The sequence below is a fragment of the Solanum pennellii genome, chromosome 7 (genome assembly GCF_001406875.1).
Source record: "Solanum pennellii chromosome 7, SPENNV200".
Taxonomy (NCBI): Eukaryota; Viridiplantae; Streptophyta; class Magnoliopsida; order Solanales; family Solanaceae; genus Solanum; species Solanum pennellii.
Genome location: NC_028643.1, coordinates 77965378 through 77984811, shown reverse-complemented (window position 1 = coordinate 77984811; position 19434 = coordinate 77965378). Strand labels below are relative to the sequence as shown.

The following is a 19434-nucleotide window of genomic DNA, read 5'->3' as shown; positions in this document are numbered from 1 at the left end:
GCCCCTTCCTCCCCCCTCTCTCCCTCCCTCTCTATTCATGCAATGATCGCTGACCCCTTCCTCCCTTCACAGATAAGACTAATTTCTTTTTTCACCTAGATAAAAATTCATATAATGCATCAGTTTATACATTCACAAACCTTTCGATAAGGTAAATTATACACATCTAGAATATATGCCACTTACCACTCCACCACTTCAATTCAAAGTGGTCACCTACCTTTTCCCATTCAATCTAAATGATACTTGATGAACAAACATTTACCTCCAAGGCTCCAACTAGGTTAGGGGTTGTTAGATATAACATCTAACATCTTAATGCTCCGTGCGCTACTCAAGCTTTCTTAACAGAAAATTATTAATTGGGGTGTATGAACAGGACATTCGAAAAAGAGAGAGGTGTAAGCTTGCCATTTACATGCACTAGTTATGGATAAACCATAATAAACACAACACATATTGTAGCTTGTTGCACACCCAAATGTGTGGCCTAACAGTCAATGACACTGGAATTAATTATGGGAATCAACGTTCAAATCCCCAGTGGATACAAAATAAAACTTTGTGATTTCTTCTTGTCAGTCTAAGTTTTACTGGACAGAGTTCACCAATACATATATTGGTAAGAGACTGAGAGGTAATACATACACAGTGTTTTAGTGAATATACGTGGAAGCTAGCCTAGACACCATTGACAAAAAATTATAAGCACGTACTTATTTATACGTGTGCGTGTGTGTTGTAACTTGTCATATCTGAATGCAATTATAAAATCCAAAGCCTGTAAATACGCATACATTTATGAATGTCACTGACAGATCATTAAAGCAGACAAACTGAATACACCAAAGAAAAATATTCATAATTCTAGATGCTTCCGTGCTTCTTCTTGTTATATCTCATCTAATAGCATATTAACCAGTTATGGATGTAAAACAGTATGTAAATCCCAATAAGCAGTGCTTGTTTACCTGGAATGACAAAATTGGCCCATGCAGGAACTCGTTCAAGAGGCCCATTTGGTGTGTTAAAATACACCCTGTATTTGCTTCCATGAGGTAAAGCAGGCATATATTTCTGTAACCAGCCTTTCCTTCCCTTTTTAGTTTCTAACCAGTAAGCAATAGGAGGCTGTTTCATGCGAAATTTCTTAAACGATTCAGGATCACCTATAATATTGTAAATATCATATTCTTTTCCACTATCTACCACATCATACGACGGCAAATTGCTTGCTGGATCGTTTTTTTGTTGCTCTTTCCAAGTTTTATATCGTGTAGCTGCATCAGGCATTGCTTCTAGTTCCTCTTCTGTTTGAGGCCCATTTGGTCCGAACATTTCCTCATATAACTTTGCTGCCACCTCATAACGTGATTTAATGAAGCGATCTTCTCCAGGTTCCCAATACTCATCATTTGCTTTTTTAAAGATTTCCTCGATGGTAATACCCGTGTCACCTTTATCATAGTCATCCGCATAATTGTACTGTTGAAAATACAATTTATCCGGTTCTTCTCCTTCACGTAATTTATCTTCAAGAATAATAAACCAATACCCATAATCGTCATGACCAAAATGACCCTCTCTGGCACAGTTACGAGTTGTTGACCACCCATTGAAGTCACCAATCAGAGCACAGTAGCGAGCACCTGTTGCAACATCTTGGCACTTGTATTCAAAACTATAAAAGGAAATAAAAACAAAGAAACGATTGCTGACCAGCAAGTGCTAAATCCACTCCCCCATCCCATCCAATTGTGTCACACAACTTACGATACACAAAGAGTTACATTAACTTGCATATAACCTCAGAGTTGGAATTAAAAATCAATATATTATCAAGTCTTTTTCACAGTGATATCTCACCATAGTCCTACCGTGAAACTAAGTGAATTGGATGGATAGAGAACTTTTAAGGCGATAATAAACATCAGAAGATACCAAATAGTGAGCCACTTTCAAAATGTCATGTAGTGGATGGATGAAGTTTGAAACGTTGATGGAGTTTATATATTAAGTATTTGCACAATTGCTAATGTCACTAAAAATAAGCACCAAATGGTTATATCATAATGGAGCGTGAATTTATACAAAGAAATTAACATTAAGAAGATAAATTCTGATATACTAAAACACATTTAGAAGATAAATTCTGGTATAGATAAAAAAAAACATATCAAGATGACAAAATCATGTATGGATTTGAACCTGGAGCCCATTCCAAGAAATCCACTCGATGTTGCACGTTGCGATGCATACCCATTAATTCATACCTGTAAAATAGACATCTAGAATCAGTCAAAGCTAATCAAGATGCATTATATGATACTATTAGAAAATAGTTACACAATGATACTCGGTCACAAAGACAGATAGGAGAGAGAAACGCAATTGTCGACGAAAGAAATTTGCGCACAAACTAACCCAGAAGACATCTCCTTGAGACTGAAATGACGAGTCAATATTTCATCCTTCAAGTCCTTCAATGATTTATATCTGCAAAACAGAATGGTAAAAGAATGAAACACACTGAAAATGTTGCATATCAAATAATTCAAAAATCAAACAGGGGGAACAGTCCAAGGATACTAAAAAAAGCTGCTGCTCAGTAATATTCTCTAAACGAGGCTTCCAGAAAGTCAAAAAGAAAATCATAGAAATATGTCATGTGCAAAATAGGAAGAGGGAAACAGTTGGAATATTGACAAAAATCAGTTGTGAAATTACCGGAGTTATTCTCAGTTTAATACTGTTAGTTCTGTTCTGTGAAGTTACAGGTGTTGTTCTCAGTTCAATACTGAAAGTCTCCCCTCATGAGCTAAGCTAGCTTTTGGCCTTTTTGAGCTGAGTAAAAGCCAAGGTCCATTTGTTCACAGGGTACAACAACTCCTACTGCATGAGGAACTAAGAAAAATATTACAAACTCTTATAATTGCTGATTGTGTAGAATTCCTATTCAAACTCTAACAACAGTTGATCCCTCACAGTTACCGTCCTTTAGTACAAGGACATTTTCTAGAAGGAGGCATATGTTAGTCCAAAATTGGAAGAGTTTGAATCTAGTAGTGAAGTTAAAGCAGCTAATTATGTTCAAAACTTTTAGTCATTTTAGTTTCTTTCATCAAATTCAGTGCAAATGACTTCACTATATAAGTAGCTCAAAATTGTAATAAGAGATATTTTGAATTATGAATACTCATAGAATTCTCATATCTCTCCCTCTTTAAGAGCATATCAACACAGTACACAACACAATTTAAGTCATTGTAAAATCACCTTTCACGAAGAAATTGAGCGAAAGCTTTATGAGTAATGCCGTATTTGCTGAGAAATCCAACAGGATCGATTCCTTTCTCCTCCTCCGCCTGCTTGTACTTCTCCGGTCGTTGCTTCCGCCGTTGCGGCGTCGGTTCCTCGGTCGCCGAGCATCTACACCTCGAAACTCGAGCCCGCCGGCTGCGAACAAATTTAAGCTGGCGACTGGTTCTGTTTCCGGTTTGCGATAGAAAGCTCAGACGAGAATCGCTTAAAGGTGAAGAAATTCGAAGTGAATCCGTCAGAGAGAGCATTGTTGATGCTAATTTCTCTCAATGGAACTATGGAGTGAAGAAGATGAACTGGTACTTTCTTTTTTTTCGCCTTAGTGATAAGAGGCGGGTACTGTAGCCAAATTCTGTAAACGGCTACTGGGACGGACGTAAATGGGGGAGAAATTACAAAAATGGTTCCTCATGTTTTATGATAAGTTAACATTAGTCCTTTATGTATTAGATTGAACATTTTTGGTCCTTTAAGTTCTGAAAAAATAACTCTTTTAGTCCTTATCACGTGTATAATAATTTATGTTCTTTAGATTTTATAGAAACATCAAGGAAATAAAAGATTTAATCATAAATATTAAGGAAGTTTTGTTAAATTCTAAAATAGCAAAGTGTGTCACCCAATTGCTACTCATCATATTGCCACAATATGATATTATAATATTTCTAATGTCTCTGACATTTTTATATTTATGATTTGTAATGTTTTAATATTTTAGTAATACTCATAAAATATAACGCTTTTAAGGACACTAACCTCTTTAAAGAAATGAGATAAATGAAAAATAAAAACACAATCATGTTGTACGCTCATCTCGTATTAATGAACTTACAACTACCATTTAAGAAAAATAATATAGGGGTGAAACTCTTATATTCTCAACATCAAACAAATATCACTCTTTAACTACTTGAAAATGAAAGACAAATGACACGACGAAAAAGGATTCATGAAAATCTCCGGGAAATCCCACTTACCCGATGTGAAAACTTTCCAAGTCAAAAGTTAAAAATCGTTATACTTGAAGTTTCGGCTTCAAGAAAATCAAAGATCAAAAGTTCAAGATCGACTATATTCAAGGCTATTATTGTAAACTATCCAAAGTCCCTGGTCATTTTTGGCCCAGCTTTGACTTACAATGAAATACATAATGGGCTCAGAACAAACTTGGATTTCCAGTGCCCCAATGAAGATGTACTACTTAACTATAATGGGCCTAGTAATGGGCCTATTGTTCACACCACAGCCCAAGTATAAGGCCCATAAACAAATTAACAAACGAAAGCTCTAAAGAGCGTGTGATTTGAGGATTTTCGGAGTATTTTAATCATAGTTCGAGGTCCTATCACATTTTTTTTAGCCATTGTTCAAGGCTCTTGGCACGTTTCGTTTAGCCTCAATTCAAACCTAACTAATAGAAGTGTGCCGGACTCAAACAGTGGCTAACGAATATGTGCATTAAGCTTTCTTAAACGGAAATCCTGATCTAGATAATTTCTTGCAAGAAATGTATATGTAACAAATATACAAAAGATAGAAACGTGATTCTCTAAATAAAAAAGAGGGGAAATGTGATAATATGAGAAGAATTCTTTAAAACTTTTATTTTAGCACAATTAACATGGTATTTATTTTCTATGTAGATCATACATTTAGGCAGTTAGCTTGTTCAATGTTCATAAATACTTGTATGTGGCCGCCAACAAACCACGATAAAAGCCTTTTAAAGTTATAAATACGAAAATAAATAAAAGTTATTACCATATCTTTTTTCTGATAAAAAGAAGAAAACAGAATCAGAAAATAAATAGGACTCCTTGTGTATATTTTTACTTGTAAGTTCGAAAATCAGATAATTTATTATGTAATTTTTAATTTACTCTTATTATAAATTATCATATAATAAAATTGATACTTATTAAAAATGATCAAATTAATATTAAACAAATAAAAAAAAAATCAAAAGAAGAAAAATTGTTTTTCTCGTTTACTAAAAGCTGACAAAGTAGGACGATCTAAATTAAAGTCACACAGCATAGAAGGGGTAGAGTGTGATTAAAGCAAAGCCAGCGGCTGTATGAATTAAAAAAGGAAAAATTAGTGTGTAATATACCCACTCATTGTGGAGCAAAAAAAACATTGTAGTTGGATAGCGTTATCCCCAAGAATATACACTCACATTTCTTGACAAAATACATTGTAACGGTATTTAACTGAACATGAAGTTTAAGAAAAGATATAAATAATTACAAGTACTTATTATCAATGACAGTATTTAACTAAGCATTAAATTTAGTCTACGATGTTTTTAGAAATAAATACCTAAATACGCAATTTATTTTATTATATTTTCTAAAATTTCTTATCATTTGAAAAAAATACAAAAATATCCTTACTTTACGCGGTATATCAATCGAATCACTTTACGTAATGTATAGATTAAATACATCACTTTACATGATGCATCAGTCGGTTACATCACTTTATGATGTACCAAGACGTATCAGTCGGTTACATCACTTTAGGATGTACCAAGACATATGTAATGTATCGGGATGTTACTTTACAACGATGTAGCAGGACATGATGTATCCGAAACCACAATGAGATATCAAAACGTTGAGGAATAAATATGAAATTGAGACGCAATCAACTATGAATGTTAGGATGTATTATAATATAATTAAACTCTTAAGATTCATATAAAAATCTATTTTCTTGCCAAGCAAATTTAATCGAATATCAATATCCTTATTGAATAATCAAAGACACCCCACAAAAAAAACACCAAAAGAAAGATACAAGTTTTTTTTTTGTTACCCAAAGGATCTTAAAGAGTTCCAAAATGGCATGAATCCTTTGCCTCCTAACGTGTCACAGCTGTAAAACCAACGCATTTTAGCAGTGGGCACACAGTTTTTTTTTTTTTAATTTTTGGGTCAGCCAAGAGGGGGAATGGGCATGATGATAAAAGGTGTAAATCAAAGCTGTTTTGGCCTCATTGGCTTCGCTTGCGCCTTACATTCTCACTCGAAATTAATGTGCTGCCGAGTAATAGCGCCCACCGCCCACGTTCTACTGCGTGTCATACATCTTACTAGTGAGTTCTTTTTTTTTTTATTTACCGTTCGGTATTCGGAGTTCGAATTAGAGCTCTAACTAAATTCGAATCACGTTCTGCATGACTCATTCGACAGTGGAGCCCCCAATAGAATTTTTTCCATATTAGTAAGTTTATTTATTACTCTCTCCGTCCGAAATTGTTTGTCATGTTGCGCTTTTCGAAAGACAATTTGACTAATTTTCAAAATTAAATTAGATCATATTAATTCGATATTTTAGACAAAAAAATTAGATATTCTAAAACTATATGAAAAGTACTATAAATTGTAATTTTTTGCATATTAATATGATGAAAAATTACATTTTAAAATGTTAGTCAATTTTTTTTATAGTTTGACTCTAAAAATAGAAATTATGACAAACAATTTCGGACTAAGGAAATACTATACAACATCAGATCTCATGTATTGTTTAATATTATTATATACTTGACTTATACGTAAGCGCAATGGGATAATTCAGATTTTTCTATTATTAATTAGAGGTACTTAGAGTTTGAATTTGTGATGATAATAAAAATTGGTGAGAGTGTTGTTTTTGAAAATGAATTTTACAATGCGTGAATCCGTATTTTGACGGACGTTAGAAGATTTTGGCTGACATATGCTGGGGTAATATTTAATGTCATTTATTCAAGATATATTAAAAGGGGTGCGAAAGATTCTTAAATTATGATTAGAGTTTTTAGTTTGTTGTACAATAGGCTAGTGGAATTCATAAATATAGCACCTAACATAAGTGATTGCTAATTTGGTCCTTTTGGTGGAGTTTTCAAAATAATAAATATTTTTGTTTATAATAATATCTTTGTCATAAGTTATTTTGGCAAAAATACTTTTGAAGATGATGTAATAAGTTTGGTTGCAATTAATTAAATTTGAAAAATATATACTGTTTCGAGTGATAAAGTAATAATAAGTGTTTAAATAATTATTCGAACACTTGATGTTATACTTCGTAAAAATTATGATAACTTAAGTATTTTAATTTTATTTTTTTTCCGCTTTATTTCTCTCATATAAGTACTATAATTATAATTTGCCATGTAATGAACAATGATACAAATTAAGTCACCATCACCTAAAAATAAAAACAAGTCTCCCGTTTGCCTATAATTTAAACATTAATTATCAACTAACATTTGTTCAAAATTTACATGTGTTTTATCATATACGTCACAAATATATATTAATAGGTGCTTTTATCAACAAGAAGAATATGCATTCCTCACTCCACAACACATTATAATGTAAAACTAAGATACAATTTAATAAATATTCCTCCAATCTCAATTTATGTAATAACTTTTATTTCTAGACTCATTTAAATGGAATATGAGTTGGGCTAATATGAATTGCACTAATAAATCAACATAACCAATTCAAACTAGATAAGTTATGTTGGCGTGAACTAGTATTACCATCAAACCTATATATACGAAATACATAATGTATATCCACGTAAAAAAAATATTTCAATCATATATAATCAATATGATCTCCGTCAAAGATAATTCAGATGAATCCCTAAATCCTTACTAGGTCCGTCAGGTCGATATAGGGTTATGTTGTCTTGGAGGGCAGTTGTGGGCGGCTATGCTTAACTGTTGTTATGAGGTTGTGGAATCTAAACTTTAATAAGTAAAGATGCTATAACTAGTGATGAAAAAAAGAAGTTTGTTGTACCAACTTTGCAGCCGTTAAATTGGCTTTTAATTTTTCCTCTTGTAGCTTTTTACCTAAATTACCAAACTAGTGTACAACAATATTCATTATTTTTTCTTAAAAAAAAATGGTGGTAGTTCGACCAAAACGACAAGGAATTAAATGCTTTAATTGTGTTTGTGTGGATTCTTTTTTCTTGGCTGAGCTATACGATACGTCAGGTTGGCGCACACAAATGCATTGAAATTTTGTGGGACTCTACAAGATGTGTTCAATTTGAGTTGGGACTCTACAAATTGTGTTCAACACAGATAAGGATTTTTGGAGGCTACTCAATCTTAAATCCTAGTTTATGCCTATATAAAGGGTACTAAATTCCCTTAAAAGGCATCTCGAAAAATCCACAAAGAGATCAAGATCTCGAATACTCCACAAATTGATGGATTACTTAGGTTAAATCTAAATCGAGAAATACGCCACTAACGGCCCTCGAATCATGGATAAATTATCTTAGAGAATAGAATCAAGGGACGAACAGATTTGTACTCACAATCTTGATGAATAAAATCACGTTTCTTCATATTTTATTTGTATGATTTATTTATTTTTTATATATTTAAAATTTATTACAAACATATATATTATATAATTTTCAGTAATAGGTTATTTAAATGAACCCCTTATTATAATCTGGCTCCAACTCTTAAGACACAATATACAACTTTTTTTTCACCAAAAATTCAAAATTGTTCACCACAATTTTATCCCTTCCTTGAATGTGATATATATTTCTATTAGATAATCGGTTGATAAACATTTTTTTTTTAAAAAAAAAAGGGTTTAAAAAATATAAAAGTTAAAGAACTTTTAATAGAGATGCAAAAAAATAATAAATAAATTAGAGGACGGGTATTTTATCAAATGAAATAGATTTTTTTTCATTAAAATAGATTGAGTTTAATATTTTTATTTATTTTTTCTTAAAAGAATATATTTCATGTCATTAAAAGTGATTAAATATATAAATTTCAGTTAGGATGAAATAATAAAAGATTACATAATTTTTTTAATATCAGAAAAAAGGTTTATTTTGTTCATTTATTTTCAATAGTTCGATGATCATTTAATAAATATATATACTCGTACTTCTATATAAAATAAAAAAATTTTTTGTTCACTCGTAATTTCAAATGGATGCTTAATTTTGACTTTATATCAAAACTTACAATTTTGCGATTGCGTTAAGTATCACACATAATATATTTATATGTTTGACTTTAATTTTTATATTATATAAATCGTCCCTCTCCTAATTTATTTTTATGTACAATTGAAGCATTAAAAAGAAAGTCTACGGTTTTTAATATTTAAATGTATATCTGCTATACTTTCATGCGTCAATGACGCTAGCATTTTTTTTTTTTTGAGTAAGATTAAATGTATCATATACCCCTTCAACTTTATTTATAGGTTTATTAATATGCAAAAGGTATTTGTATATTCATCGACAGGGATTTTGGTGTACTGATAAATATTTTTTTATTTTATTTTTGTTATTAGGAAGTGCTTTGTTTAAGTGAGAAATTTTTACATAAATTTAAATTTAATTAGACTCTAATTTAATATTAGATGCTGAATTAAAAAAAAAACATATATATCTCAAAAAGTCAAAACCTTTAATATATAACATCTTTAATATTAAAATGCTAAATCTCCAACACTTCTTATTTAGTTTCTTATAAATTTTATTGAAAATAAAAAATATCACAAGTCAGACTGGAAATTAAAAATTCGACCGTCTTCATGTTGACTGTTGAGTCCTCCATTCTATTGGAAGATAGTTTTAAGGCTTAAAATATATTCCTTTCGTTCTAATTTATAAGACAAATTTTATATTTTAAAAATAAAAAAAAATTAAGTTTAATCGAAAATTTATATATGAAATTTTTAATTTTTAAAATGAAATTTATATATTTGTAAACTACGTAAAAAGTACTATGAATCACAATAATTGACAATTCAAAATATTTAAAAGATCTATGAAAAATTTACTGTCAAGGATAGACTTATTTGACTGTTGAAATCTGAAAGGTGACATATAAAATAAGACCGAGGAAGTAGGATTACAAAAATATTGAATTCAATATATTAAAACTCTTGTTATGCATGAGATTCAGGAAATAATCAAAATAAGTCAAGGATAGACTTATTTGACTGTTGAAATCTGAAAGGTGACATATAAAATAAGACCGAGGAAGTAGGATTACAAAAATATTGAATTCAATATATTAAAACTCTCGTTATGCATGAGATTCAGGAAATAATCAAAATTATAGGGGATTATTATTATACACAGGTTTATCATGTTTTTCTATAAAAAATCGATTTCACAAATTAAACTATATCACATGATAATAATTTTATCAGTTACGTCCAATATTTCAAGAGTTAACAAAAAAGTAAAAACATGAAAAATGAAGGGGAAATGTATGTTCATTGTACGAAATTGACGGCTGGCTTAAGGGCATTATGACGGTAATGTGAATGCACAAGACTTGGCCTTGAATTAAATATGATGAATTGACTTTGTATTACCATTAATTACAAAATAAAATTCTCATGAAGACTTTACTTCATAGTTAGTTTTACTTTTAACTCTTAAATAAAAGTTTGTTTAGTCTATGATCAATATTGATCATGTGAACATACCATTTTGTTCTTAATTTCACATTTGTAAGCACATTGAAAAAACTGCAATCGCGCAAAAGACTTGCTGAGTCTTCCTTAGACTTGAGTTGACCTTTTTCGAATTCGACTTATAGTCTGTTTTGATCAAATTTTTTAAAAATATATTTCGTCAAAAATGTTTTGAGAAAAAATAATACTTCTAGAAAGTGTAATTTTGAATTTGATTAATTCGAAAACACCCTCAATAATATTAAAATAGTCAATTTTACTTTGCCAAACTTACAAAAAGTGAAATTACTTCTTCAAGCTTCTGCTACTATTCAAAGATATTTATATCGTCAAATATCTCTAACTTTGCTTCTTAAAAAATTGGTCAAGCTATTTCTTTCTTCTTAATTATGTGAAGAGATTTGAAGTACAAGAAGTCAATACAATTACCTTAAAGTGAATTTAGATATTATTATTTATGTCTATTATATAAAAATATACAGATTTATAAATTATATTAAAAACTATTTACAATCCCATATAACTAATAATATTTAAAAACTATTTTTATCGTAATTTATGTGATATAATTCAACTTAATATAATTTTTTGTAAAAAACCTTTTACTAAAATTAATGATTTGAAAATAACCAAAATTATGTAGTATGATTATAAATTATTTCAATAAATGAAAAACGATCATTTAAAATCAAGTTATTATTAAACATAAATATATTTAAAATATTAAAAATAATTAAAATAAATAAACAAAGGCTTTTGGTGCAATTCAACATCTATATTGAAATTCTGATTAAATTTTAACTGCACACTATTTCTAATTCGAATATGACACTCTAACATAGGAAGTACTACTCCATCCCATATTATGAGTCACCCTTTTCTAAAAATAATCGGATCACAATATATTTCATTTTATAAAATTTATATATATAAATTATGATTTTTGTTCATCATATCCTTATCAATTAATCTTTGAATACATATTTACTTCGCCTCACCTTAAACATCTACAACTATTAAATAAGGACATAAAAATAAAATTACCTTATTTCTCAATGTAAGTATAAATAAAAAAGATGACTCATAATATGAAACGAAGAAAATAATTATTAATTATTTAACTCTTTTAAATAATAATAGCTTTCACATAGAATAAAATAAAGTTAAAGACTCCCCATATTAATTAATTAGTATAGGACTTTACTCGGTAAAGATTTAAAAGCGCGGTCCCTTGGGCAAACAGTAAAAACGCGCCGCAATGTGAAGTGGAAAGCTGAGAAATATGATATTACGATAGCGGTGATACCGCAATTAAAAGACACATTCTCACGTGTCTTCATGTGGACGCTTTTTTTTTTCTTTTTTTATTTTATTTTTCATCCGTATGAGATTCACATTAGAGTTATGATTAAATCTCGATTGCATATTATCGAGACAACTCAAAATAACATTTCGAACATAATATTTTCCATATTCAAAAATTCAAACTCAAAATTTCTAACTAAGAATCGAAACACTCCTATCAATGAACCACAACTCATATCATGGCTAACGTCGCTCAGCAGTCCGCAGTCGGCCAAAGCTGTCAACTCTTCTTCCTTCCAACACGTGGTTCACTCTCCACTTAGTTTTTTTCTTGCCTCTGTTTAAGAATGGAGAGGCAAAATTACAAAGGTTATACCCGTAATTTGAACGTATTTCGATTAATTTTATCAATATTTATTGCTTTTTATTGACATATAGATAACGAATAATTTTATTAATCACCACTTATATGTATCTAAAAGAATTATTTAATTATTTTATTTTAATTGATATGATATAGTTTGACTTGCTACATAATCTAGAAAAGAAAATTTTTTGAAATTTATGATTTTCAATTATAAATCATTTCACTAAGGATAAAATACGTATTTTAAAATTAAATTATTATCAAATACAACTAACTAAAAATAAAACTGAACGTTATAAATTGGAATAGAAGAAATACTATAAAAAAAAATTTATCTTTCCTTGAAAATAACTAGAAATTTTATGATTTTTAATTTATTTCGTTACTATATCCTTAGATGCTACACGCAAGGCGTAAAGTTTATAAATTTGACTAAATTTAATAATTTTAATAAAAATATATATTTATTTTAATCTTAATAATCATCTCAAATTCATAAATTTTAAATTCAGACTCCGATCTTCGGATTATAAAGAAGGAAAAGACTTAAGTAGTGAAAAGTACACAAAAGCAAATACATTGCTGTCATTGGTTCAAATACAATGAAGATTCTTTGTACACTTCACCTACTTATAAAAGACCCCAACTCCACTCAATAGCCATTAACTACTTAGCTGCATTTGTAGGCAAAATATTTTCCACCATATAAATATCACCACAAAGCATATACATTCTTTCATTTTACATATAAAATTTGCCTAAAGTTGAGTCCACATACTCAAACTTCTCTTCCATTTTTCTATACTATCAAAGTATCAATTGAGCTGAGTCAATCGATTCAATGGAGTGGATTCGTGGTCCGATAATTGGCCGTGGCTCTTCCGCCACTGTTTCACTCGCTACCAGTTCTTCTGGAGTGGTCTTTGCTGTTAAATCTACTGAACAATCTTGTTTGCAAAGAGAGTATTCTCTTGTTTCTCAGTTGAATTCCCCGTTTTTAGTTAAGTGCTTCGCTTTTGAACAAAATGAACAAGTTTATAATATGTTTATGGAGTATGTACAAGGTGGAACTCTTTCTGATTTGATTAAGAAACAAGGAGGCTCGTTGAATGAATCTATGATCAAATTATACGCTCAGCAGATCTTACAGGGATTGGATTATCTTCACTCAATTGGGATTGTGCATTGTGATGTGAAAGGGCAGAACATTTTGGTTTGTGAAAATGGGAATGTTAAAATTGCTGATTTGGGATGTGCGAAATTGATGAAAGATGGAAAAAATTCTGGATTTTCCGGTACACCGGCTTTTATGGCACCTGAAGTTGCTCGAGGCGAAGAACAAGGATTTGCAGCTGATATTTGGGCTTTTGGTTGTACAATTATTGAGATGGCTACAGGATTAGTTCCTTGGTGTGAGATCAATGACCCTGTTTCTGCTCTGTATAGAATTGGTTATTCAGGGGATATGCCACAATTCCCAAACAATATGTCAAAGGATGCCACAGAATTTCTCGGTAAATGCTTGATGAAATGCCCGAATGAGCGCTGGACTGCTAAACAACTTCTTCAACATCCATTTTTGCAATCTGTAGAGACAAATTCATGGAAATTTGAAGAATTGAAGAGGGATTCTCCTACAAGCATTTTGGATCAGGGGTTTTGGAATTCGTTCGAGGTGATGGAATCGTCTTCATTCGAGTCAACCAACACCATTGATTCTGCTGCAGATAGGATCAGACAGTTGATTGGTAATGAGGGAATATCATGCTCTTTGATGCCTAATTGGGGTGAGGAAGAAGATTGGATCACAGTTAGAAGCAACGACACAGAAGAAAATTCGATAATTTCAGAGCAAAACTGCGAGATGATCGATGATTTTGGAGAATTGTTGGATATGGAAACATCAGTGTCAATAATTTTTCCTGAAGATGAGATTGTGGACTCATTGAACTTAGAAGCTCTTTTAGTTGATTGCATTAACTATGAGATTATTAGCATTTTTCATACTGTTAATAGTAGTATAAATTTGATTATTTCTCCTGAGATTGTTGGAGATGCTTTTGTATCTGAATTCAATGATTCTGAAATGAAAAGATTGAAATTTTTTCGTCCAATTGTGTATTCACTTTCTCATCTGACGTATTAGTTGTCATATTTCTTCTTTTCGAATTCGATAATTTTTCAAAAACAATCTCTATATTCACACGAAACAGAAATAAGATCTCTGTAATATATAACCTCTTGTAGACTCGACTGTTGAAATTATACTCTATTGTAATTTATCATTAACAAGGCAAACGGTTAAATGCCAGTAAGTACTAGTTTTGTCACTTTGTGTCTCTGAGACATGGAAAAATAATGTAAATAACAAGGCTAGAATTAATTAGATTTTAATTACATGTACATGTCGTGTAAAGATATTTTATAAGTCTCTAACTTTATTTTTAACTTTTTAGCCTTTTTATAGTTAAGTAAAACCACTCGATAATGCAACGAATCTTTTCACTATTATACACTAAATATGTTTTCTATCATATTATAAAAAATAATCTTATAACTCTTGTTCTTTATCTGAATTTAAAATCAATAATATAAGTCGTTGACGAACGAAGCAAATATTACATCATGACTTCTATTTTTCTAAACATGAAACAGTGTGCGTGGACTTTTTTTTTTTTGAAGTAGTAATTGTTCTGTTGAGTGTGAACACAATGGACTTTTGGAGGAAAAGTATAGTCAACTAATTTTTGGCCATTGTATTTGGAGCATTTTAAAGTTTGAATAAGATTAGGTGAATGGGCGCAACTTATGAGGTCAACGGGGAAAATTATATCGTTTTTCTTCTATTGGGCCATAGCATTTTGAAACCTTCTTTATTTTGAATAGATTAGGTGTGTATTAGAGATATGAAATGAAGTCAACGGACCACCAAGTGTAATGATGAATTGGATAGGATCGTTCTTCCACACTTAATCAGAAGTTTTGAATTATAGCTATACGTATAAGAAAAAGTTATAATATAGACGTCTTCTCTTTTTATGCGTTGTACACAAAGAAATGAAGCCAGTGTTGAAATCAAAGATTCGGTGATATCTAGTAAATTTTGCTTGTAATTAAAATTCAAAATTTTAATTAACATATATAAAGAAAGTGGAAGCAAAACATAAATAAATAAATTTAGTTCATGGGTTCCGGATCATAATTAGTTTTGTTGGTTAGGTTCTGAATATATTATTTTATGTGTATTAAAAAATTTTTTAACATAAATATATTTGAGCGAAAACAATTGGCTTCTATTGAAACACGTAGCTATCAAAGCAACTTTGCGCATACTTTCGTGTTGTAAATCCAAATTAATCGATTGAAACTTTTAATACAAGTGTCGCACACATGCACGGGCAGATCGAAATTAGTAACTTATGTAGTTGTTTCACCGGATCTGTTTAATACGTATAAATTATTAATTTAGACATTTGTAATTCAAATGAACTAAAAAAAAAATAAAAAAATGAGGTCAATGGAGAAATTAAAGTTATATTTTCTTCCCTAGACTATATAGTAAACTCATTGAAATTCACTTTGAATTAGGCAACATTATTTTTTTTTTGTCTTTTGGAGTTTGGAAGAATAGGGGTTGGTTTATTAAGTTTTACTCAATTTGCCAAACAATTATTTCATACTTTGAAGAGGCAAAGAACACTTGACTTTTTCCAAATGGTGCAATTAGTGTTGGTCCACAAGCCATACTAGTGGGGTGGTTATGTCAAGCTCCATATTGTTGTGGACGTACTACTTCTTATCTACAAACCGACCACATAGAAATAATACAAAATAGGAGGTAAGTAACATATCCAATTATATATCGATCGAGAATTCTGAATTTATAAATTTTAAATTTTGAAAAAAAAAAACTTACTTAGTACAACTTCAATTTCGCATCATCTATTATGTATATTAGACGTGCCAAATGGATGGATTGTGTTGGATTTATGCTATACAGAATTTATTAAAGGTCATAAATTATATATCGATCGAGAATTCTGAATTTATAAATTTTAAATTTTGAAAAGAAAAAAAACTTACTTAGTACAACTTCAATTTCGCATCATTCTATTATGTATATTAGACGTGCCAAATGAATGGATTATGTTGGATTTATGCTATACAGAATTTATTAAAGGTCATAAATTAATTTATCAAAATTTGCTTAATGGATCAAATAACGGGTCACAAGTCACAACACACTATCTCCCTCCTTTTTTATTTTGCTTTTTTTAATAAATAATTGAAACATCTTCTTTTTTTTTTAACTTTCTAATTTCTAAATTTGATTTTGCGTGTTTGGTTTAAAATTGCAACTTGACCTATTTTGACTAATATTTAATAAGTTATTTCGAGTTAAATTCGTTGAATAAAAATTAAAATTTAGATAAATTAAAAGGCATTGATTTTGTCACCCACTAGCCTTGACTATTAAACAAATGATCAGTCTTGGAAATTAACATCACTTTGCTGAATTATAACAACAACATGAAATTTGTCACCATATTCCCATGATTATATATTGGAATTATAAAGAATATTCTATGTAGTACCAAAATATTCAAATAAATTACCCCCCCCCCCCCACACTTTTTTTTTCTGGTCATGAAAAATAAAGCATATAAATTAATGTCATAATCCTGACTAAAGCAATGACTTCACCTAGTATATGTAAGGATTATACCCTCTTCAATTATAATATTTTTTTCTATCCATTTGTATTTTGACTATATTCCTCTTTTCATTTTATTTTATATTATTCTATATTCTTCTAATCAGGAACTACTTTTATTTGTATCCTTAGGAGTGAATCGTGATGCTACCTTTTCTATAATAATTTAAAAAAAAAAAAAGTTGTTTGGGGTATTGTACTTGTGAATATACTTTTTATCTTAAAAAAAGTTTTACAGAATATTTGAAAGAAAAATACTTGGCCAACATTTTTGACAATCAAAATAGTTCTTGAAAATCAACCACCATGATATCCAACCAATCACATTTGATAGCTTGGAGCTTTCGATTTCAAATTCTTATTTGGTTCAACTTTAATGAATAATAACTCAAATTGTATTTTATTACATTAAATTTAATAAATCATTTTTTATATAAAATTATTGCTTTTTATATTACTCGATTCATCTGAAATATCATAGAAAGTGACGTTCGTATAATATTATAATGACTTTCAAGAATCATAACAATACTACACATACTCAATATAATCACACTATCAAAGATTTCAAAAAGATGATTTGTACTCTAACTTTGTCCATATCTCATGAAGGTAATAATGTTATTTCCTATAAATCATTGATTCAAGTAACACATTCAAAGTCAACGCCATAATAATGTGACATTCAAGGATTAGCACATAAAATTTGAAAGAAGCAACAAACGTGCCCTCTAATTTGACTTTAGTTAACATTTATGTCTTCTATCTTTGAGTGTGCACAAGTAGAAACTTAATTTTGTATAAAGTTGAACAAGCAGACACATACATTCTACGGGCCCGTTTGGCCATAAATTTTGCAAGTAAAACTTGGGAAAAAACTTGGCAAATTTTGTTTGTCCATACACTTTTTTATTATTTAACAATTTTTTTGGCAAATTTTCCAAATTCCCAAATACTAGAAAAAACTAGTATTTGGGCCAAATTTCATTATTTGAAAAGTTTTAGAAATTCAATTTTTACCCTTAACTTTTTATTTTACAAAAATAATATATTTAATGACACCAACCAATTCAATTAGCTCCCCATCTGCCAACATTATTTAGTCTTAATGAACTAGCTACTAAATAAAACATGAATTGCATTTATTTTATTTTGGTAGATAAATATTACGTTGTTGATGCTGGTCTACGGAACACAAGAGGATTTTTAGCTCCATTCAAAGGAATGCGCTATCATTTGCAGGACTACCGAGGAAGTGAAAGAGAGCCTAAGAATGGAAAAGAGCTATTTAACTATAGACATGCTTCTCTGCGCAATGTAATTGAAAGAACTTTTGATGCGTGGAAAAGTAGATTCAGAATACTAAGACAAGGCATGAACAACTATGAATGTGACATGCAAGTGAAAATAGTAATTGCTTGCGCTGTATTGCATAATTTTTTACGTAAACACCAAAGTAGTGATGAAATATTCAATGAATATGAAAATGATGATATGGTTGTTGATGAAAGTGACGAACTATTGGCTCAGGGTAACAACATCGCTTCATCTTCTCGATCATCTGATTCGGAAATGCAAGCTCATCGAGAAGAGATTGTTCATAAAATGTGAGAAGATTATATTAAAGAATAGGTTGAACTCTTTCAGATGAGAAAGCATAGGTTCTTCAGTGATTGCAATATTTATTTCCTTTTGTTTTCTTCTCTTTTTTTTCTCCCAAATTTATATTAGTTGTATTTTCATTACCATGATTTGTATCAAGACCTTTTCACTATACGAATATTTATTGTAATGATTCTTGTTAATTTGTTGCGGAAGTCATAAAACTTGTTACATGAGATTTCTATTGTGCTATGTAATACAAATTTATGGTTAGTTTGATAGTTTTAAAAAACTTATGGGTATAAATCATATTTCTTAAAAAAATGAAATATGTTTCTCAAATTCTATGGCCAAACACATGGTAAAATTTCACTCAAATTTTCATCCAAATAATATTTGCCAAAAATATTTGAATATCTATGGCCAAACGCTAGCTACATGACAATTCGCGTGACAACACTCAAACTGATTCCTATTATGTCATGTAAGATGAGTCTCTACATATTCAATTTTGTATAAGTTTAAGTGTCTACCTGTCCACGTCGTCCAAAGTTGAGGTGTTAGTTGAGGCCAAATTAAAGTTGTCATTTTTAGGGGTGGGCATTCAGTAATTCGGTTCGATTTCGATTTTTTTTTCGATT

At 30.1% G+C, this 19434-nt stretch overlaps 2 protein-coding genes across 4 annotated transcripts in view; one reads left to right on the top strand and one right to left on the bottom strand.

Annotated features, from left to right (window-relative positions):
* The window catches only part of LOC107026437 (1,4-alpha-glucan-branching enzyme 3, chloroplastic/amyloplastic), a 15640-nt gene extending 11957 nt beyond the window's left edge, over positions 1 to 3683 (bottom strand). For 2 of the 3 annotated variants that reach the window (XR_001457572.2, XM_015227400.2), the window contains exons 1-4: positions 3277 to 3683; positions 2425 to 2496; positions 2209 to 2273; positions 972 to 1649 (exon numbers count right to left, since the gene is read on the bottom strand). Coding sequence is in view for 2 of the 3 variants with exons in the window: in XM_015227400.2 (XP_015082886.1) it covers positions 972 to 1649; positions 2209 to 2273; positions 2425 to 2496; positions 3277 to 3569 (1108 nt within the window). In the remaining variant the exon portion in view is untranslated. Of the gene's footprint in view, positions 1 to 971; positions 1650 to 2208; positions 2274 to 2424; positions 2497 to 2727; positions 2893 to 3276 lie in introns of all 3 variants that reach the window. The other variant, XM_015227401.2, reaches the window with a different exon arrangement.
* Positions 3684 to 13125: 9442 nt separating this feature from the next.
* Positions 13126 to 14623, top strand: LOC107025321 (mitogen-activated protein kinase kinase kinase 18-like). The gene has a single exon (XM_015226105.2). It carries the CDS (start codon positions 13319 to 13321, stop codon positions 14621 to 14623), a length of 1305 nt encoding a protein of 434 aa, XP_015081591.1. The 5' UTR covers positions 13126 to 13318.
* The last annotated feature ends 4811 nt before the right edge of the window (positions 14624 to 19434 follow it).

Excerpts from the sequence above, each read along its gene's own strand:
- LOC107025321 (XM_015226105.2), top strand. The coding sequence starts at position 13,319 with ATGGAGTGGATTCGTGGTCCGATAATTGGCCGTGGCTCTTCCGCCACT.